This window comes from Capronia epimyces (assembly GCF_000585565.1).
Source record: "Capronia epimyces CBS 606.96 chromosome Unknown aczIQ-supercont1.6, whole genome shotgun sequence".
In the NCBI taxonomy this organism is placed as follows: Eukaryota; Fungi; Ascomycota; class Eurotiomycetes; order Chaetothyriales; family Herpotrichiellaceae; genus Capronia; species Capronia epimyces.
The window spans coordinates 886,982-906,971 of NW_006912909.1; the positions used below are offsets into that span (position 1 = coordinate 886,982).

Here is a 19,990-nt window from a genome sequence, read left to right on the forward strand (position 1 = left end):
ATCACAACACGGGAAGACACACGCTCCTCAGTAGAGACGGCAACAATGGTGAAATCGACACAGATTGCCAGGCTGGACGGTATGCGACTGGCCATTGTGCCCTACAAACAATGGGCGCAGATCCGCTAATCAATAGGGGACTGAATAGGCCTTATGCTCGCGGCCTCGGTGGACGATGAACAGGTATGGATATGGACGAGACTCTACAAGGCCTCATGGGCTCAACTCCAAAGCTCAAGCACTAATTTGTCGTCTGTCTAGGTCGAAACAGAACTCGCCGAGGTCAAATCGCAGGCGAAAATGATCTTTCGACGGCTCAATCGTAATTCGGAGCAGCAAGCGAGCATCGAATCGGGCCAATACACCTTACAGTAAGTGGGCAACAATGCCTTCCCTCTCTAGCCGCTACACCTAGATTCTGATTCCGAACCCATAGCTACGTTATCCAAGACTCTGTGTGCTTCCTCTGCATCTGCGACCGGTCCTATCCCCGAAAACTGGCCTTCACGTACCTCTCCGATCTTGCGCAAGAATTCACTACGATCTATCCTTCGCAGCAGTACCTGTCTGCAACACTACGGCCCTACGCATTTGTCGAATTCGATACCTTCATTCAGCGGACGAAGAAAACCTACCAAGACAGCCGGGCGAGCGCCAATCTGGATAAACTGAACGACGAATTGAAAGATGTCACGAAAGTCATGACCAAGAACATTGAGGATCTTCTGTATCGCGGAGACAGCTTGGAGAGAATGGGCGAGATGAGCGGCCGGTTGCGAGAGGACAGCAAGAAATACAGAAAGGCCGCCGTGCGGATAAACTGGGAATTAATGCTGAAACAGGTACGCGAGGACATATTCTGCCCCCCCAGCAACGCTAACACTGGCCGCAGTATGGGCCTTTTGCAGGTCTCGGGCTCATCATGATTATATTCCTCTGGTGGAGGTTCTTCTAATACGCCGGCGGCAGCATTTCGAGGATTGTGATGATGGCGGCGCAAGAGCGCAAAACCAACGTGTATGAACACCCCCGTATCGTGGACCGGGATTAGAAGCCGATGCTATTTTGCAGGCGAGATTAAAATTGGTCCTGGTTGAAATGATTGTTTGCAAAGGCCTGTTCATATCTCGTCTTCCTCCTCGTCGAAATCATCCTCCACGCCCATATCGTACAAGATTCTCCCGCCTTCGCCGCCCCCCGCCTTTTGGGCGTCAAAGTACGGCAATACCACGCCCTCGCGTTCTAGTCTCTGTCGATCTGTCAAGCCCAACTCGAAGGTCATTCCGGACAAGGCTTGCTCGGGGTCCTCATCGTCTTTTGGTTTGCGGAATAGAGGATGATCATCCAGTAAGGTGACGATCTCCCGGGCCGCTTGAACACCACTCTGGTTCTTTTCCGCCACCGTGGGCAAGAAAAACCATTCAAGTACCCCTCTCCCACTTTTCCTCCGGTGTTCCAACTCCAGGACTATGCCACGCTCCTCAGGCCTCAACCCCATGCATTTCGGCTTGGCCCCGATGACCACTCCCTCGACCTCTTCGGCCAGTCCGAACACAGGCGCTACCTGTGACTTTACTTGGGCCGACTTTTCCGCCTGCAGGATGGATAGTGAGTGCACTGTGATGATGGTTGTTGCAAGGTATGAGAGTAGTGCGAAAGGGGATGGAGAGTAGGAATATGCAGAAGCCGATGTGGACGGGTACGGGAGTGGAATGTCAGTGTGATAGACCGCAACCACCGAGACTTGGGGTGGCTGTCTCTGTACGTCGTTGCGCAGCTGCGTTGCTGGCTGCAGTAGTGAGGAGAGGAATGCCGTCAGATTCAGATTCGATGTTGGGTTCGTTGACATCGAGACCAAGGTAGCCAGAGAGTCTATCAGAATCAAACATCCTGACATCAGGTATTAGTAAATCAGTGACTCGGCTTTCTTCTTTGATGTGAAAATCAGGACATACGCTTGTTTCCACTCTTTCCTACCGCCTCTGCTACTTGCCTGGCCACTCTCTCCGGCGCCTTCGTGTCACCATGGCATTGGACGAAGAATTCCACATCCCGCGGCTTCACAAACGTCTCAAAGGACAGAAAGATTGTTGTTGTCCGCGAGAGCCGGGCACGACGCAGATAGTCGCACAACAGAGGCTTTGCGGGCTGCTCTAGCGTATCGAGCACCAGCGTGAGTGGTGAGGCATGGTCGCGCTGATTCAACAGCTTGGAGATCAAGAGGAGGTTATGGGTTCGGCGATGAGACAGGCTTGCGTGTGACATGCCTCCAGTCTCTTCGAGGCGAGTCGGGAATGGGTATCCGGTGCCTGACTGTGGTGTGTGGTGGGCTAGGACCGATTGATCCTTTTCGTTCAGCCTTGTTGGCTTAATCCTAGTACAATGTCGGAGTGCAGCCTCTGAACCGGGACTTCCTACCGATGCGCCCTCGAGATCGTAGTTATAATCAGCCTGTAATGTTGCGCTCTTGTGTCTAGGGCCTATCACTATGTCTCTCTCCGTCCCATGAAGAACTTTATGTCGTTTTTGTATGGCATCCATTTTGTGCGGTTTCTGAAGCTATGATCCTCGGTTGTCATTTCGAACATAGGAGGACACACCATGGTCCACCACGGCCGACCACGATCAGTCTTACTGATGTTCCCGCATTTAGACAGCAATAATAATCAATCATCAACCAACCCGAAGGTCCCTCTGTCTCTCAAAGCCCTCCATAGTTGAGAAAACTGATGCAGAACTCGAAGAAGTATGGTTTTTGAATACTGCTCGACCGTAGCCCACTTTCTGTCGAGTATTCAGACACTAGCGTTACTTTCACGAGACATTTCACCCGATCTGATGATGGTTCTTACAACCTACGACTTGCACTTGTCATGCCCGAAGAATGGCGCCGATATCTTCCGTTGAGTACCTATCGAACCCGCTGGTGACCTCGAATCAACTCCTAGACCTCAAGAACTCCGAGCGCGACAATGGCCTGTCGGTTCGATTTGCCCAGGCTCAACTCACTTCTGCGGCCGGAATCCTCCTGCGCCTGCCGCAAGAAGTCATTGCGCAAGCCATAGTCCTTCTCCAGCGGTTCTGGGTGTCGAGCAGACCCGAGGACCGTGAAGGCTTCAGCCCCAAGACATTCTCGGCCGCAACCATTTATCTTGCCGCAAAGCTTTCCGCAACTCCAGTCGCCCCTCGCTCTGTGGTCAATGTTTATGCCTATCTGACCTCAAAGGCCTCACCTCTTCTTTTCGTCAATCCGCAGGGTGCGCCTACAGATCCGGATCCGGCAGATTATTATGTTTCAGAAGGGACATACGAAAGAGAGAGACAACGGCTATTTGTCTGCGAGAGCGTGGTTCTTGTCGGCATAGGGTTCGACACTCGTGTGGCTTTACCTTACAGTCTGGCCCTCACATATATACAGGTGCTGGGAGTGTCATCTGCAAGTCTGGCAAGGAGGGTCTTTGAACATCTCAATGCAGGATTACTCTCTCCACAGCTACTGCACCTTACCCACCAGCCTCACGCTCTCGCCGTTGCCGCCATCTACGTGGCAGCACGCGAGACTGGCATCAAGTTGGTCGAACAGAACTGGTGGGAGGTTTTCGACGTTGACCGAGAGGACCTTGGATTCCTGGTGCTTGCGTATGGCAGTCTAGCAAACTTTGCAGAAGCCGAAGCGAAGAAGTGGAAAGGTATAGCTCTGTCATTGGACTGACTCAAGCTTTCTTTCGTCGGCAGAGACACAGAAGATCCTGCGCAAGATTGACTGGAGGCTTCTGCCACCGTTGGCATTGCTCTATCTACTGGCCTTCTTGGACAAAGGCAATCTGGGCAACGCTGTACACCCTGTACGGTAGCGTCGAAGCCAGCTCCGCGCGCCTCGCTGCAAGACAGATGTCATTCTATTCAGCTCAACACTCGTATCCTGGAAGGCTAACAGGCCTATGTGTTGGGCCTGCCGCTGCCCTGGATTATCGGCCAAATGACCAATGCCCAATCAATCATGGTGTGGGTGATACCGTCATAAGTGAGATGTCGGTAGCAAAGTCACCGTACCGCACTCCCTGTGCATCAGTGCTCAGTGGTAACGTCCCTTCCGAAGACAGCATCCTCTCAAGAATCATCGAGGAGGATCAGTATCACGACTACCTCCAGACCGGGCCGCGTAGAATGATCAAGCTCGATCCCGGAACAGGAGCCGACCAAGATGATCATACCGGCGGGTTTAGGCTTAAAAGCATACCATACCTTGGCCAAGGCCGCTCAGTACTTCTACCGGGTAATGGTATTGCTACCATTGGAGGTGACAGACTCAGGCATATTGGGCTCAAAGTCAGATATGCAATCAGCGTTACGACTGGTGGTCCGCGCAATGGCGATGCGCTGCGCCTAGCGACATACTTGGTGCAGACCACATTATGCATGCTGGAGCTGACGTCGGCTTCATCAAGGCAGTCCTTGCAACGGCTGGCAGGATGCGTCTCGATGGCACCGACGTCAAGATGGTCAGTTGGGGAGGCAATGACTATGCTGTGCCTCCCCCAACATGGCCAATTGGACACTATCTCCTACAAGATCATTATCATGGCATGGCTTCTCAGGACATGGTTGTGCTTCATCCTTCATCTACGAGCATGCCAACTTGAAACGGGTGTTGGACAACCTTGCGCGGAAAGGGGCAAGGACATGGTATTCACGGGCCATGAACTGCTTGTCGGGTTGATGAGTGCGTGTGACCATCTCGAGGTGGACTGCGTGTATTGCCCACCACTACTAGCTAAATGCTGCTCTCCAGAGGCTTTCAAAGATGTGCCTTCGATGATGCCCCAGCCAGTGACACAGCTGTGCAGGCCAGTTGGTAGCAGCTCCAGCTTCACCTTTGTAAAAAGTTGACTTGTCCTGTGGATAGGAATAGAACTCGACTGTTCTCCAGCTCCTTCACCTTCTCCTTATTCTTCCTTCCTCCTAATCAGCGCCGTTCATTTATTGCTTGAACGTTCGAATAGTCAACCTGACGTGGGATGGCTTGACTACAGCAAGTAGAGGAGGACGATATCGATTCTAGACTCTGTGGAACCGCGGAGGATGATTCTAGTCGCGCGTACCACATGAATCAGGATATCTTGGTGTCGGGATGTCGATGGTTGCACCGCCACACGATGCCGATGGAGCACATGTAAAAGTGTTGCTGTAATGCCATGGCAAGTGTCTATTAATCCCTGCCACCCAGACGTCATCACGACAGGTTTCAGCACTGGTGTCAGCAGTCAGTTAGTTTGCTGGCCAGCTTGCACGCCGTCCCGTCCACTGTCCATTAGCATTACCTATCAGGATTCTCAACCTATGGAATTCGTGACAGTACCGCGCACGGAGGACAGGTCAAGAGAATCCTGTGTTTGTGTTTGTGTTTCTGTCTCCAACATCACCTGTGCACCGTTGATTAGGTTTCACATGCTCTGGCCTTGATTGAAAAGGAAAAGGACGGTGACGCGCTGGAACTGCAGCTTAAAAGGAACCGGTGACGGAAACGACACTGTGAGAAACGAGAGACGAGAGACGCGTGCAGAACTTAGAGACGAAGACCGGAGACCAGAGACCAGCCAGAGTCCAGAGACCAGAGACCAGAGACGCGTCCAGAGCTTAGAGAGACCGACGGACCGACTGACTGTGACTGATCGATCAAAACAGTCAACCGACTCTATTATCTATTTGTTCCTCACTCGACATTTCAGTCTCAAACGTTCTATCATTTGGTCCTCACTCGGCATTTCAGTCTCAGACGTTACGATCTATCTGCCGGCTCAGAGCATACTCGACTCGATTCGAGTTAGATCCTGTGCGGCGTCCAGTCTGGTTCCATACCAGTCTACACATCAGCACGCCAGTTCCAATACCAGTCTGCACATCTACACGCCAGTTCCAATACTAGTCTACACATCAGCACGTCTTCTGGCAGGCTCCGACACGGGAGAGCGGGAAAGGAAGTCATTCCCACGACACAACCATGTCCGTAGACAAGGTATCCTCGGCCGGCGGCGGCGTGACGGGCTCTGGGCTCGGCAGTCTGACGGGGGCTCTGCAAGGCGGCGTCAACAACCTCATCAACATGGGCAGCACGTGGCTGGACCGGTTCTTCCCAGCGGAAAAGCGCGAGCAGTGGAAAGAATGGCTGACCAAGTTCGCGACGGAGCGGCCATACCTGGCGTCGTTTCTGCTGTCGCAGGTCGCCATGAGCGGGCTGCCGCTGGCGTTGTTCGCACTGATGACGGTGACGGTGTTCGTCTTCGCCCTGCTGGCGGGCGTCTTGGTCGGCGTGCTCGGCGCGCTGCTGTTCGTGGTCGCCGCCGTCGGCTTTGCCCTGCTGATTCTGTTGCCTGTCCTGTTCTTCACCACCGGCGCCGCCGTCTTTATCTGGCTCTGGGCCGTCGCCGCTTACTACATCGTCAAGTGGTTCAATCAGAAGGATGTCCCGGGAATCCACACCGACGTTGCGGGCGGTCTGGCCAAGGCAACTGGCTTGAGCGATCTGCCTGGTATCAATGGCTCTGCGTTAGGCGCCGGCGATGATAATGGCAACCGCGATGACAATGAACACCACGATGACAATGGCAGCCACGATGGCAATGACGACAGACACTCGCAGCCACAGACACACTCTACGTCCAAGGCCCACCGTGCTCCGGCGAAACTCGACAAAAAGGACAACAGCTCCACCTCCACTGGTGCTCAGCATCACTCGGATGCAAAGGACAACAGCTCCACTGCCACTGCTACCTCCACCTCCACCGGTGCTCAACATCACTCGGATACAAAGGAACCCAGCACCACCCACCAGAGGAAGCAGGCGCCTCGGCCTTCTTCGACCGGGCACCCCTCCAAAGTCTCCGATACGGTCAATGGTGTTGCGAAGACTGCCGACGGAGATGGAGACGGAGCTGATGGAGATGCGACCAAGACCAATGGGACTTGAGATGGGAGATGCGACCAAGACCAATGGCACTTGAGATGAGAGATGGGAAAAAGGAAAAGAGAAAAGGGAGATGCGAGATGGAAGATGAGAAAAGGGAAAAGGGAGCCCAGGCCCATACGACACTACAAGTTGACCTGGCCTTGCCTTGGGACTGCGAAGAATACAATACTACAAGCTGAATAGGCCTTACGTTGGGAGTACGCCATGTCTGCTTCCTATATTGAAACCAGACCAGACACCAGACACAAGACACCAGACACCATTCACTAGCGAGTTGCGAGTTGAGAGTGGAGTTGGGGAAAGGAGACACTAGATCCTCGGTCCTGGGTCCTGAGTCCTAGGTCCTAGGTCTACATAGGCATTCGAGCGTCAAAGAAGCCCTGTACCATCCCATCAACTATAACCGTAACTATATCCAGTATCTCCTGTCTGTCTCTGAAGATCTCGGCATACAGGTCGGTCTTTAAAAATCGGTCGGAAGTACGGCAAGGGCAAGGGCAAGGGCAATTAATCTCGGGTTCAAGGAAGAATTCACAACGTATTTGATCTCGGGTTCAATGAAGAAGAAGAATTCACAGTATTTGATCTCGGGCCATGTCGAAGGAAAACATTCCCCTTCAACGATACTATGCAGAGCATTGATTTCCCTTCCATAATACTATGCTTAGCATTGGCTAGTTCGGCGACAACCGGTTTGATCGCATTCACGTCCAACACCAAAGATAACTCTCGCTTCTCGCTTCTCGTTCAACCTTGGAACCGTGGAGTGAGGTCCCTCGTCATAAGCCATGCTTTGTTCATAAAAACCAAACCCAGATAATTCGGCTTCTGGTTCACATCATCATTCTGCCGGTATAGCCCTTGCTAGAATTCCGCATGAGTTGAATCAAACGCCCATAGTAAAGTCATGTTCGATGCCGGGCGTGACACTAGCCATGAACTTCAAAAATACAACGAGATACTGATCGACCCGGATGGCCACCTTGTCGCTCTCGTCTTCTTTATCGGCATCTTGCTCATCCAACACTTCCCATTCATCGCCGCCCGCTCCGCCAGTGGCAGCCTTGACACCTGCTTCGTGTCCTCGGTTTTCTACTTGTCGTTTGTCTCCCAGACTCAGTCTGGCCGTGTCGTCGATGAGGCCTTCCATCCCCGACGCATTGGCTGGCGCGGCCTCGCCGGCCGACTGTTTCTGCAGTCGGAGCTTCAACGCCGCATCGGCGCGATCAAGGAGGATCTTCATGACGCTGGCGTGCTTGCAGGGATGGATGGAAGCCATCTTCACACTGGTGTCGAAGAACGGGAAGTCTTCAAGAGTGACGGTCTTGTCTTTGTAGTCACCGACAATGTCTTCCATCATGAGATGTGGAGGGAGCGGTTCCGACGGCGAAAGGTAACCGGAGAGGTACATTCGAGGCGTGCGGTAGTAGGGCGTATAGGTAATATAGAGGGTGTAAGTCCGCAGTGGGCTATTCAACAATTGTCAATAGTCTTGCCAGTGGTAAACAAGGGAGGAAACTCACGCCGAAGCACCTTCGCCCTTGTCTCGGATGATGGCTTCATTGTCATCATCCTCATCCTCCATGTCCGGGATTTCTTCTTCGTCTTCTTCTTCACTGGCCCTCTTGCCCAGCTGCCCGCTCTCACTCATGGTGCGGACCTCTCCTCTTAGGCCCTCCTGCTCCTTTTCTGTCGTCCCTCCCGTTCGGAGCCAACCCTCGTCATCGCCACCAGTCTCATTGTCCGGACCGCCCAGAAAGCCATCCCGGACAAGATCGTCCGCCGCACCGTTGCCGCCGGCGAAGTTCTCATCTAGACGTCTGTGGCAGGGCACCCCACGTGTAATGAGGAACTGTTTCCCCGCAGGCAGGTAGTTGACCCGTCGCGCTGGGCTGGAGGCGTCAGACCAGGACCAGGAGGGGAACTTGTATACCAGATAGTCTCCGGCCAGAAGGAATTCCTCGGGAGTGAGTTGGCCGGTCGATCGAAAGGTCGAAGTATGCTTGATGGGTGCATATCGGTCACGCACTTTATCTAGAGCCGAATGAAGGAGATTCATTTTGTGAGATATCCTGCAAAGGGATAGGCAGAAGAGATGGGAGAGGTGGTCTAGGGGTCTTGTGTCTTGCGACGTCTATAATCGGTAGGTGTAATGTAGACTACCAGGTACTTTGATGGATAACACGCAGACGGGTTGTCGTGTCAGATGGAGGTGTCTCGAATGGCAATACACCTGAACGCAGGCTGCACTCGACTTGGATACACGACGTGACTGCGAGCAGCGACGGGACGGTGAGGGGGATGACGATGTTTGCTATGTTTGTCCCCGTGATGCACCGCCACAGTCACTCGCTGTCTTTCAGCCTTGACGCTGACGGCTGTGAAGCAAAAGTCCACCGTACTCTCAGCAAAAGAAACTGGAATACGGCGGATCAGTGAGTCTCTTGGCATGACCCAGGCGCAACTTTAACTTTAGTTACAGGCCCGTTCCGTTAGTATTGCTGGCCGCGTTAATACCGAGACCAGCAAATTTCGGCAGAGAGCGTGTCCAGCTCTATCCGATCACCAGAAGGCTTGACGTGGGCTGCAATAGATCTCCGCTGGCGATCATGGACGGACCTCCCACGAAACGGCCCAAGCGAACCGACGGTGGTGCAACAAGGGACAAGAACGACAAGGCGGATTCGCGCCCGAATCCTGGTGGAAGAGACAAGAACAAGTCGCAAAATGGCGATGGTAGAGAAGGTGATCGCCGGAAACGATCCCGATCTCGTGAGCGCAATGAGAAGAGGAGAGATCGGGATCGCGACAGGGGGAAGGGAGACAGAGATCGAGACACAAACGGAGGGATCCGGCGTGAGAGAAGTCGCAGCCGGGACAAGCACCGCGGCTCAAGAGGTGCGTGGAACTTTTCCAATGATGAAGTCCTGGACTTACGCAGACTAGATTATCGCAACGAGCGCTCGCATCGACGATCACGCTCTCGGTCTCCTTTCAAGAACGGCGCCACCAGCTCTGTTCGGACACGCTCGCCTCCTCGCCGGACCGATCGCGACCAGGCGCGGTCGAGAGAAAGGCCCAGGGCGGCTGTCGACGGTTCAAGGGCAAAATCACGAGCAGATGCAGCGGAAAAAGAGATCCCGTCGTCCAACGGCGACCGTATGGCGATCGACGACGACGATGAAGAAGAGGTTATGAAGAAACTGATGGGCTTCACCACATTCAAGACTACGCAAAACACCAAAGTTCCAGGAAACCAGATCTATGGCGTCAGAACCGAGAAGAAGACGGAATATCGACAGTATATGAATCGTGTTGGAGGCTTCAACCGACCCCTGAGTCCTTCGAGGTGATCGTGTGCAGCTTCGTGCTTCCAGGTTATCATCCACCAGTTTGTGCTTGAAGCTAAGGTATACTTGGAGAGCACCAGAACTTATCCTCTGGAACCAAAAGGTCGATAGCCTGGATACCATCTGACAGATTCACAAAGAAAGAGTCGAGCACCAAGCAAAACGGGAGCAGGGCCGATCCAATCCGTCTAAGCCTAAAGGCCCAGCCTGGAATACGACACGTTTTCCCATCGAGGTACGGGTGATTTGGAGGTTCTCTAACTCCTTGGTCTTTGTGGACTTTCTGAGCCGCAGCAGTTGCGACAGTCAACAATCCGTGAGCGCAGAGTCGATGGGGCTTGAATGCCGTTCTGGAGGGGACCTGATCTGATAGGCGAGGATATTGCATTACTGAACCGGATGCACATGACCATGAGGATGCATGAGATTGTGAGGGAAACAACTTGAGATCAGCTTGAGCCTGCACAACCAAGGCGTCATACGACTGCTCGTATCTGGCGCCAGTAGCGTCGTTGATGAGATGGAGAAATGCCTCCTCCGTGATGAAGAAGAGATCGAACGTCTCCATGGCAGGTTGATGCATGGGCTTAACAGCCGTGGGGGGAACTTCAACATCAGCCATGTTAGATAGGGGTTACTCCCAAGGCAGACGCGGATTGACTGCGTCGAACAAAAGACTCCACGATGGTAAGACGGATCGGCCATCCATTGACCATGAACGACTTGGGGTCGACGAGGTTGGCGGAGATGACCAGCTCGGGGAGCTACCGCCGAGCTGACGAGACCGAGACAATAGCTCCACGAACAAATGCTAGAGAACGGTGGTGCGAGACATGCAATGGCTTTTCTGAGATACCGGGTCAACAGCACAAGCACCACTACGGTCGATTCTCCAACAAGATATTTGGGTGGAGCGAATCTTGAAGATTGAAGATGATCATCGAGATTTGTGAACAGCATTACATTACTCCGTACATATGCTAGTCTAGATATCTTGTACCTTGTATCTTAGCAACCAGCCTCCGCCATGAGTTGTGAGCCACTTGGTGCCATGAGTTGTGAGCTACTTGGTATGTGTTAGCTACCTTATGGTATTTGGTATCTCCATCTCCAGTTCAGTCCAAGTATCACGAAACCTTTTGTTTAGTGTCTAGAACATGGTGAGTGCAAGTATCTTCAAGCGGCATAGGCTTCGTGTATGATAGTCCATCGATCGACGGTCTGTGAACCAAGGAGAATCCAAGAGTCGGGTGTTCGTGCCACAACGTGCTCGGAGTGGTGTTACTATCTAGTATCTACCATAGATCCATAATAAAATGAGTACAGTATGAGTCACTCATCTCATAAGTATTGTGCAGTGGAACTCTCCAGACTCACTTAAGGCGCTTTCACATGTCCTGCCTCGTCCGAATGTACAGTACTAGTATCCCGACAGTATATATTTTTTCGTTGAGCCTTGGCCCAGTCCTGTACCATACCTATACTATATACTATATACGAATACTATACAGATAAATGGCAATGGCAATGGCAATGGCTCCGCCAACATCGACAGTCACATCCACATCGACATCGGCACCCACATCGACATCGACATCGATCATGCCGACCCCGACGTGGACGTGGCACCGAGATAACTTTGAGATCTCGACAGATCCGACCCTCATACCCCTTGACACACTGAATGAATTCTTGGCCTCGGACGACATGAGCTGGGCAAAGCCTCTCCCATTCAAGGAACTGGAGGCAATGGTCCACCGATCGGTGTGTTTTGCACTGTACGAGAACGACAACAACAAGGATGACAATAACGACAACAACCACCCCCCGCCCCAGCCGCGGCCGAAGAAGCTTATCGGCCTCACGCGCTGGATCACCGACGGCGTGACGGTCGTGTACTTGAACGACGTATACATCTTGCAGGAATACCGAGGGAAGCGGCTGGCGAACTGGATGATGGAATGTGTGGACGAGGTGTTCAATTCCATGGAGCACCTGAGGGGCATGATCATGATTGTGGACAAGGGGAGTCAGGCCGAAGCGCTGTACCGGACGCATTTGAGCATGGACGATCTGGAAAGTCCGGGCATCTTGCTGGATCGTAAGGGTAAGGGTAGTGCATACTGATGCAGAAGCTATGCTGGGAATGGGAACTCACTCTTCCACTCTTCTAATGGGGTTGGGGTTGTCGGGTATCTATATGGCAAACAGGAGAGGAAATCCATACTCCGTACATCGCTATATCGAGTGTTTTTAGTAGCCACTCTCCCCACTATCGGCCCGCCGAGCTCCGTTTCCGTCCGTCACTGTAATTATTGTGTTGGATCTCTACGTCCTCGTCCTGGGTTGGTGTCCGGATGAATGAGAGTCCCGTGTCTGTTGGAAGAGGGTGACCGGCGCGTGAATTGAGTGAGTGTGAGTGTGAGTGTGAGCGCGTCCCACGGCCAACCCTCATGCGACCTCGCCATGTGATGCTTCAGCTCTGTGGTCACACTCACGCCGTCGCCGTCACCGTCACCCTCATTCGGTCGCAAGTGAGACGTGCAGCCTTGACATGTTGGATCCCACGCAGATCAGTGGGCTCAGCGTCGCAAGCCTACCCTTGGAAGCGGAAGCATAACCATGAGACGATTGAGCTGCCCGTCGGGGTGAGCGGCCGAGTCAGGCTTGAGTATGTGCAAAGGAGGCTGAGCGTCCAGTGGTGAACTTGGGCTAACTGATGAGCTGAACAGTGTCTTCTCTCCTTATTCCCCTTCTCCCTCTCACGCTCATGCGCCCGCGACGCAGCCACACGAGTCGCGGAACCTGGTGGTCTATCTACCTCGCGGACCGTGGATTTCCAACAAAAGTACCCCTGCCACCACCCCGCTACAGTCCCAAGAGACAGACACAGACACAGACACAGGCACAGGCATAGACACAGGCGCAGACATAGACGCAGACACAAAGGCACAGGCATATCTACGGGCTGCCCTCCCTCCCGCGACTTGGTTCGTCACAATCAACTACCGTCTAGGAGGACTAGGACCAGAGCAGGATTCTAGCCAAGGCCAAGGCGAAGTCCGACGGTTCCCCATCCCCATCCACGACGTGTCGACCGCGTTCCAGTTTCTGACCTCGTCGACATCGCCGTTCAACCATGGCCACGACTCCCCGCCCAAGATCTGCCTCGTGGGAAGCCACATTGGCGGTGCGCTGGCGACCATGCTGGCCCTGACGGAGCCAAACAACGTCCATGCCCTCGCCGCACTCGAGCCGATGGTGGATTGGGTCGGACTGGATGAGGTGGTGGAACAACTGCTCGTCGCCGAGGCCCGAAAGAGGCACACACCGAAAACGGCGGCGCGGTACGGAGTCGACAACGGCTCAGTGCTTGCGGCGGCCGAGGAGTTGATCAGGTTGCGCGCCAAGCTGTTCGAGACCCCCTCGTCGTATTTCGATCCCTTTGCCAGCCCGATGTTGTTCCTACGAGCTCCGGGCCGGGATACACCACTGGGCAACACGGTCGGTGACCGACTGGTGGCGGCGATGGGGCTGGACCACAGCGACGGGGGTGAATGGGACCACGACGAGGACGCTGGGATTCTGCCTAGGGGTAGCACCACGCAAGCTCCCACTTCATTAACTCCCGCTGCCACCGACGACCAGACTGCTGGGGCTGGTCTGGTTCCGGACGACTCAGCAGCTTCTTCGACCGTCTCCAAGCCAACTCCACGGAGACGAAAAGTCCTCCATCGCTGGCCGGCAGTCGGCAACCCGGATTCGGTGCTCCTCCCACACGTCAAGGTCTTTGTGCAAGGCCAAGGCCAGCGACGTGGTGCTACTGTTACTACTGGTTCTGACGGCAAAGCACAGCCAGTGGATGTCGGCCTAGGTCTAGCGGCGCTGATGCGTACACAAGGCATCGAACTCGCAGAGCTTATGCGCAGGGCATGTTTCTTCGGCCGAGAGAGAGGCTTCGCCGAGGAGAGGGTTCTCCTGCATGAGCAGGGCGGTCCTCTTGATCTCGAGCATGAACATGAGCGTGAGAGTGGGCGTGGGCGTGAGCATGAGCATGAGCGTGAGAGTGAGCATGAGAGTGAGAGTGGTGATCATGAAAAGCAAAGACCAAGTTCCTTGGAGCCGCGAACTTCGACCCGAGCAGCGGCAGATCCGCCTGCACCTTTACCGTCGGCCGCCGTCCAGTGGATCCAGAACGTATTTCAACAAGACTGAGGCTGAGGTCGAGACGGAGTATCTGATCAGGGCTAGGAATGCCACCATATAAATATCTACCGACTGACTACGCGAGGTAGGTAGGTAGTATTTCCAAGCCTATCCTATCCATCCATAATCTATTGTTTCTATATCCGTACTGTGTCTGGATCCTGATCCGCCAGTATGGGATCGGATCGGATTAGATTAGAATATGCAAAAACCCATCCATCCCATATGGGTGCCGTGCCGTGCCGTGCTCTGCAGTCAAGTCATTCTCGACCTTGGACATGCTCTGCTCAAGCTCTAGTCTCACCCTTCGTCTCAACCTCAGCCTCATTCTCATCCTCTGGCTCAAGCTTGACCTCGATCTTGCCATGAACGTCTTCCTCTTCCTCTGCCGAAGCAGGGGCGGCGGCCGACTCGGCTCTTGAGCGGCGGCGCTCCATGTCGCTGCGCAAACTGTCCAGATAGCGGGCGGCCTGGGCCGAGTATTTGCATTTGCGCCGGATGGACTCGCCGTACTTGTAGAAGAAGATGGGGAAGGGGAAACAGGCGAGGGCGATGAAGCCCGGCACGGCCGAGGCCCAGTGGATGCCGAGATTGCGGTACATGTAAGTGGTGAAGAGGGGGAAGATGGCGCCAAAGGCGGAGCGGAGGATCGAGTTGGCCGCCATGACTGAGGCGGCGTAGATGACGTACGAGTCGATGCTGGGTGGTGAGTGAGTGTTAGTGAGGATGGATGGTTTGACCGATTGACCGATGGCGGTGAGAAGGGAAACCAAAGCAAAGACGTCCCCGGGGGAAGGAAATCAAGCTCAGGGCAAACAAGGGCACGAAAGACAAAAGTCCAATCCAATCTAATCCAGACCCGTTTAAACTTACAGGTAATTCGAACACGCCATGAAAATGAGCAAAAACCCCGTGCCGAACGGCACGCCGGCCAGAATGGGCACGATCCAATGCACCCCGGGCGAGGTGGTGGCGGCGAACCAGGCGAGCCCGATGATGGCGAGCACGCCTCCCAACATGACGGGCGGCAGACGGGACTCGGGCGGGGCGAATCCGCCGGTGGCCTCGTGGAGGCGCCGGTAGCGTTTGTTGTCGAAGATGATGATCCCAATGCCGATGAAGAGGCCGACCATGATGCCGAGAAAGGCCAGGCCGCCCTGGCCGGCGTTCCAGCCATGGCCTTCCTGGAAGACGATGGGGAAGGCGGCGAAGCAGAGGTAGAGCGTGCCGTAGATAACGGCGGTGTAGATCTATACGTGGGAGAAAGGGTTAGCCATAACATAGATAAACAGACACATACGACAGCTCATGGCCCTCTCACAGCCATGGTAGATGGGGGCATTGCACACATACCGTCAGAAGGAGCACAACCGGCTCTCGAAACAGCAGCTCCCAAGGAAGAGCCAGGGCCTTGCGGACGACCTCACGCACATCCAGGGGGTGTTCTAGGTCGATGCGGGTCATGTAGGTTTTGCCGGTGAGCTTGGACAGTAGCCTCGCGCGGTTACGCAACAGCACGGGTGCATACGTCTCGGGCATAAATAAGGCCCCCAGGATGGTCAGGGCGGTGGCGTAGAGAGCCAACAGCCCAAAGAGCCAGCGAAAGCCGTAAGCGTCGCTGAAAAAGCCGCCGATCAACGGGCCCACCGTCGGGCCCAAGAAAGGGGCGGCGGAGAAGGCTGCGATGGCGACGCCGCGCTGGTCCGCCTCGAACATGTCGGCGATCTGGCCGCCAGGGATGACAAACGAAGCCGAACCGATGGTGCCACACAACAGCCGGAAGACGATCAGGGTCTGGATGTTCTGCGCGGCGGCACAGACGGCGGTCCACATGATATAGAAACACAGGGTGACGAGGATGATGTTGCGCCGGCCCAGAGTCTCGGACAGCGGCGCCCACACGAGCGGGCCCAGGGCAAAGCCGAGCACCATCAGGCTCAGGCCGAGCAGAAAGACCTCCTCGCTGCAGTGAAAGGCCTGGATAACGTGCCGGGCGGCGCCGGTGTACGCGCTCGAGGCCAGCGAGACACAGAGCGTCATGAAAGCGACCAGCGCCGTGATGGCGATCTTGCGTCCCAGCGCATAGCTCTTGGGGTTCTCGGGGTCATCATCCAGCCATTGCACAATATACGGGTCGGCGAGGGTCCCTGCACCGTGATACTTGTGCTCTGCGATCTTGCGGAAGTCCGTCACCTGGGGGCGCCAGAGCCTCTTGCGCAGCGTGTGCTGCGACCAGTCGACGGGGGTGTGGTCGTGGTCGCCGTCGCCGGTGACGGGGACGGCCAGGTGTTGCGATGTCTGACTCTGGCGGTGGCTGTGGCTGCTCTTGACGGAGGGCAACCTCTCGACTTTCTCGTCGCTCTGGGTTTCGCGCGAGGATCGGGGGGAGGAGTTGGTAGGGGATTGGGTATCAGGCTGGCTCGTCACCGCCTGGACGGAGTGGTCTTTCTCAGACGCCATGTCGACACCTCCAGACCAAGACCAGCCTGACGAGCGGGCGAGAGTGCTGAAGATTGCTGGGACTGGGACCGAGACGGACGCGACCTACAGAGAAGATAGACGGAAGGAGATAGTAGTAGTGGTGGTGCATACTCATATATGGATACTGTACCTACCGGAACGGAGACTAGCATGAATATGCCCCCCTTAACCCCGAGTCCGGGGTCAGGCTAACCTTAGCCTTAACTTAAGGCTTTGGCCGGGAGCTGGGAGCGTGGCAGCGTGGCAGCGTGGCCTGGCAAGTGAAGAGCTTCATCCTCGGCACCATTGCCGTGAACCCTGCACCGGGCACGGGGGCCTTAGCTAAGGAGGCTGCCATGCCAGGCTGAGATCCACTGGACGGATACGAGAAGGAGAGAGGAGCGGGTGGTGCACTGCAGAGTGTACGTCTGTAGGGCCCGGGGTCGAGGGGTGGAGAGGAAGGTTGAGATTTCAGGGTTGAGGTTGAGCTTTGAGGGGTTTGCTGCCTGCGCCTCGGCTGCGTCGGCTGCGTCGGCTGCCAAATTGCCTCCGGGTGCCGGCTGCGCCAATGCGGACACGGCTACTAAAGCACACCGGGCCGTTATATTGTCCTGGTGTACGGAATAGTTATTACTGTACCATGCGTTTACTACTATAGACTATAGCATCAGTCCAGGCTTGTCGCCTCCGCCTCCGCTGCCGCCGCCGTACTATGTCTGGCGAGAGGAAACATCCTGCCTGTGCCGAGTGTAAAGAGAAGAAGCTGCGCTGTGTGCCGGGCGACGACGAAGGCGCAGGCCCAGGCCAGCGCTGCCACAGGTATGTGTGTATTCCCGTGCAGGACTCCGTATGCCAATATGGGCCTGAGCCTTGGCTTGACCGCCAATCGACCCGGGCCAGATATGTGTGTGCTATGTGTATGCTAAGTCCTCTGACCGACCCCAGATGTGCCCGGCTCGGGAAAGAATGTCGACTACCCGAGGTCAAGCGAAGGACGCGGAAAGTGAAGCGTGTGTCTACCGTCCCTACCGCCCCTACAGTCCCTAATACTGTCCCTACCGTCCCTACCGCCCCTACTGCCCCTACTGCCCCTACCACCGTCCTATACTAACCTCCTGGGCAGTGCGTGGCCGGGTCGAACAGCTAGAAAGCAGCTACGCCGAGATCCTGTCGTTGCTGAGACAGCCCCCGAACCCAGGCCCTGCTTCCACCACCGGCACTGGGGCGGGCTCTGACTGTCCTCCGCCGCCACCGTCGATGAGCCTGAGCCTGAGCGATGTGCAGTCACAGAGCACCGACTTTGTCTCTCCCGCGCGGGGGTCAGGTCTCTCGGCCAGTAGCTGCGACATGCGCGGCGCCGACGACCTGACTCTCGAAGAATGCGAGGCCCTGATACACCACTACCGGCGGATGTCGGCGGTCAACTTCGGCTACGTGATCATCCCTGAAGGCTGCTCGGCGGCGGCCCTGATCGAGGAGCGGCCGCTGCTGGCCCGGGCCATCTTCACCGTGGCGTCGTGGAGGAATCATGCCCGCCAGGCTGCTCTGCAGCTGGGTTTCATGAGAGAGCTGAGCGACCGCTACTTTGTCAAGTCGGAACGGTCGCTGGATCTGTTGCAGGCGCTGATTGTCTATTTTGGCTGGTGCCACTGGTACGCCACCCCGTTCGCCAACCAGGCCTACCGCCAGGCGTCTCTGATTGCGACCCTGGCCATCGAGCTGGGCATCACCCAGCGGCCGACCAACATGAACCAGCACGACATGATTGTCGGTTCGGCCTCGGCCTTCTCCCAGACCAACGAGACCGTATCGTCCAAGTTCTGGAGCTACGAAGCCCGAAGAGCATACGTTGGCACCTACCAAATCTCGACCTTGTAAGAGCCTCTCGTGGTTGTCTGTGTCTACGAGACCTGGATGATTGGATTGCCAATGGCTGATTGATGTCTCTCCTTTCTCAGTTGCCTGCTCTTGTTCCGGAAGCCCGTCCTCTTAGCACACACGCAGTACCTCGACGAGTGTGCTTCTTCGCTGGCGGCCGATCCGCAATATCCCTCAGACGCAACCCTAATCCATCAAGTCGGATCCATGCGTCTCGCCGAACAGGTCTCGGTGTCCTTCGACCACGGCTCTCGCGAACGCGTCGGCGAGCTCAGCGACGACAAGGTACAACTGCTGGTTAAGACCCTAGTGAAGCATCTGAATGATTACAAGGCATCTCTGTCAATGGGCGGGGCCCAAAATGGTCTGTACAATTCACCAATTGCCTTGTCCTTCATTCGCATCCACCGTCTCCCCTGATGGCGAACTTATGGACCTAACAAACCTCCCCCCAGGCCCCCTATCACGCTTATGCCACATGTCCCGGGCGTACATCCACGAGGTCGGGCTCTACGGTCTGTTGCAAGGCCAGACGCCGTCCGCGACTCGAATCTCCATCATCTACGAGTGCTACACGTCGTCCATGCGGTTCCTATCCGACGTGCTCGACCTGTCTCTCGATGACATGGCAGACTGGACCAGCATGGACTGGCGCTACCTGAACCTGGCCGTCATGCTGTGCACCAAATCCTCCATCATCCTCGATTCCGCCCAGTGCGCCACCGAGGCCAGCCAGGGCGCCGCTTGGCTGTACAAGTGTCTCGACACCCTGTGCGTCCGGGTCAAAGAACTGCATCGCCAGAGTGGCGCCCCTCCAGCCCAGGACCACGGCTTGAAGCGCATGGCGGGCGAGTGGTCGGCCATCAAAGTTTACCATCAGACCTGCATTCACCGAAATCTGTCACAGACCGGCCCCACGAGTGCGAGTGGGGGCGTGAATGCGAATGGGAATCCAACTGCAAATGCGAGTGCGAATGCTGGTGTGGCCGTGGGTGCAAACATACATGCACCGATACAGCAGTTTTTCGACAACGGCGTGTTCGAGATGGACCCGTTGAACGATATTTTCTGGACCGGCTTTACAGATGCCGACGGCTCGATGAACAACATGTTTCAGATATGAGCTAGG

General features: G+C 55.3%; 10 protein-coding genes across 10 annotated transcripts; 7 read left to right on the forward strand and 3 right to left on the reverse strand.

Annotated features, from left to right (window-relative positions):
- Nucleotides 1-45: 45 nt before the first annotated feature.
- A1O3_07192 (vesicle transporter SEC22) lies at nucleotides 46-955 on the forward strand (the record flags this gene model as incomplete). The annotated part of the gene is made up of 5 exons (XM_007737302.1): nucleotides 46-79; nucleotides 149-183; nucleotides 262-371; nucleotides 437-842; nucleotides 893-955. 5 exons carry the CDS (start codon nucleotides 46-48, stop codon nucleotides 953-955), a joined length of 648 nt encoding a protein of 215 aa, XP_007735492.1.
- A 165-nt stretch (nucleotides 956-1,120) lies between these two features.
- Nucleotides 1,121-2,265, reverse strand: A1O3_07193 (uncharacterized protein; the record flags this gene model as incomplete). Its single annotated transcript, XM_007737303.1, has 2 exons — nucleotides 1,121-1,890; nucleotides 1,956-2,265. The coding sequence occupies 2 exons, from the start codon at nucleotides 2,263-2,265 to the stop codon at nucleotides 1,121-1,123; spliced, it is 1,080 nt and encodes a 359-aa protein (XP_007735493.1).
- A 619-nt stretch (nucleotides 2,266-2,884) lies between these two features.
- Nucleotides 2,885-3,712, forward strand: A1O3_07194 (uncharacterized protein; the record flags this gene model as incomplete). Its single annotated transcript, XM_007737304.1, has 1 exon — nucleotides 2,885-3,712. One exon carries the CDS (start codon nucleotides 2,885-2,887, stop codon nucleotides 3,710-3,712), a length of 828 nt encoding a protein of 275 aa, XP_007735494.1.
- A 2,289-nt stretch (nucleotides 3,713-6,001) lies between these two features.
- On the forward strand, nucleotides 6,002-6,967 carry A1O3_07195 (uncharacterized protein; the record flags this gene model as incomplete). The annotated part of the gene is made up of 1 exon (XM_007737305.1): nucleotides 6,002-6,967. The coding sequence occupies one exon, from the start codon at nucleotides 6,002-6,004 to the stop codon at nucleotides 6,965-6,967; it is 966 nt and encodes a 321-aa protein (XP_007735495.1).
- An 886-nt stretch (nucleotides 6,968-7,853) lies between these two features.
- On the reverse strand, nucleotides 7,854-9,026 carry A1O3_07196 (autophagy-like protein 3; the record flags this gene model as incomplete). Its single annotated transcript, XM_007737306.1, has 2 exons — nucleotides 7,854-8,436; nucleotides 8,491-9,026. 2 exons carry the CDS (start codon nucleotides 9,024-9,026, stop codon nucleotides 7,854-7,856), a joined length of 1,119 nt encoding a protein of 372 aa, XP_007735496.1.
- A 550-nt stretch (nucleotides 9,027-9,576) lies between these two features.
- Nucleotides 9,577-10,320, forward strand: A1O3_07197 (uncharacterized protein; the record flags this gene model as incomplete). Its single annotated transcript, XM_007737307.1, has 1 exon — nucleotides 9,577-10,320. The coding sequence occupies one exon, from the start codon at nucleotides 9,577-9,579 to the stop codon at nucleotides 10,318-10,320; it is 744 nt and encodes a 247-aa protein (XP_007735497.1).
- Nucleotides 10,321-11,919: 1,599 nt separating this feature from the next.
- Nucleotides 11,920-12,444, forward strand: A1O3_07198 (uncharacterized protein; the record flags this gene model as incomplete). The annotated part of the gene is made up of 1 exon (XM_007737308.1): nucleotides 11,920-12,444. The coding sequence occupies one exon, from the start codon at nucleotides 11,920-11,922 to the stop codon at nucleotides 12,442-12,444; it is 525 nt and encodes a 174-aa protein (XP_007735498.1).
- A 326-nt stretch (nucleotides 12,445-12,770) lies between these two features.
- Nucleotides 12,771-14,532, forward strand: A1O3_07199 (uncharacterized protein; the record flags this gene model as incomplete). The annotated part of the gene is made up of 2 exons (XM_007737309.1): nucleotides 12,771-12,988; nucleotides 13,050-14,532. 2 exons carry the CDS (start codon nucleotides 12,771-12,773, stop codon nucleotides 14,530-14,532), a joined length of 1,701 nt encoding a protein of 566 aa, XP_007735499.1.
- A 278-nt stretch (nucleotides 14,533-14,810) lies between these two features.
- Nucleotides 14,811-16,983, reverse strand: A1O3_07200 (uncharacterized protein; the record flags this gene model as incomplete). The annotated part of the gene is made up of 3 exons (XM_007737310.1): nucleotides 14,811-15,222; nucleotides 15,397-15,773; nucleotides 15,877-16,983. The coding sequence occupies 3 exons, from the start codon at nucleotides 16,981-16,983 to the stop codon at nucleotides 14,811-14,813; spliced, it is 1,896 nt and encodes a 631-aa protein (XP_007735500.1).
- A 1,347-nt stretch (nucleotides 16,984-18,330) lies between these two features.
- A1O3_07201 (uncharacterized protein) lies at nucleotides 18,331-19,984 on the forward strand (the record flags this gene model as incomplete). The annotated part of the gene is made up of 3 exons (XM_007737311.1): nucleotides 18,331-18,857; nucleotides 18,942-19,225; nucleotides 19,317-19,984. The coding sequence occupies 3 exons, from the start codon at nucleotides 18,331-18,333 to the stop codon at nucleotides 19,982-19,984; spliced, it is 1,479 nt and encodes a 492-aa protein (XP_007735501.1).
- Between the last annotated feature and the right edge of the window lie 6 nt (nucleotides 19,985-19,990).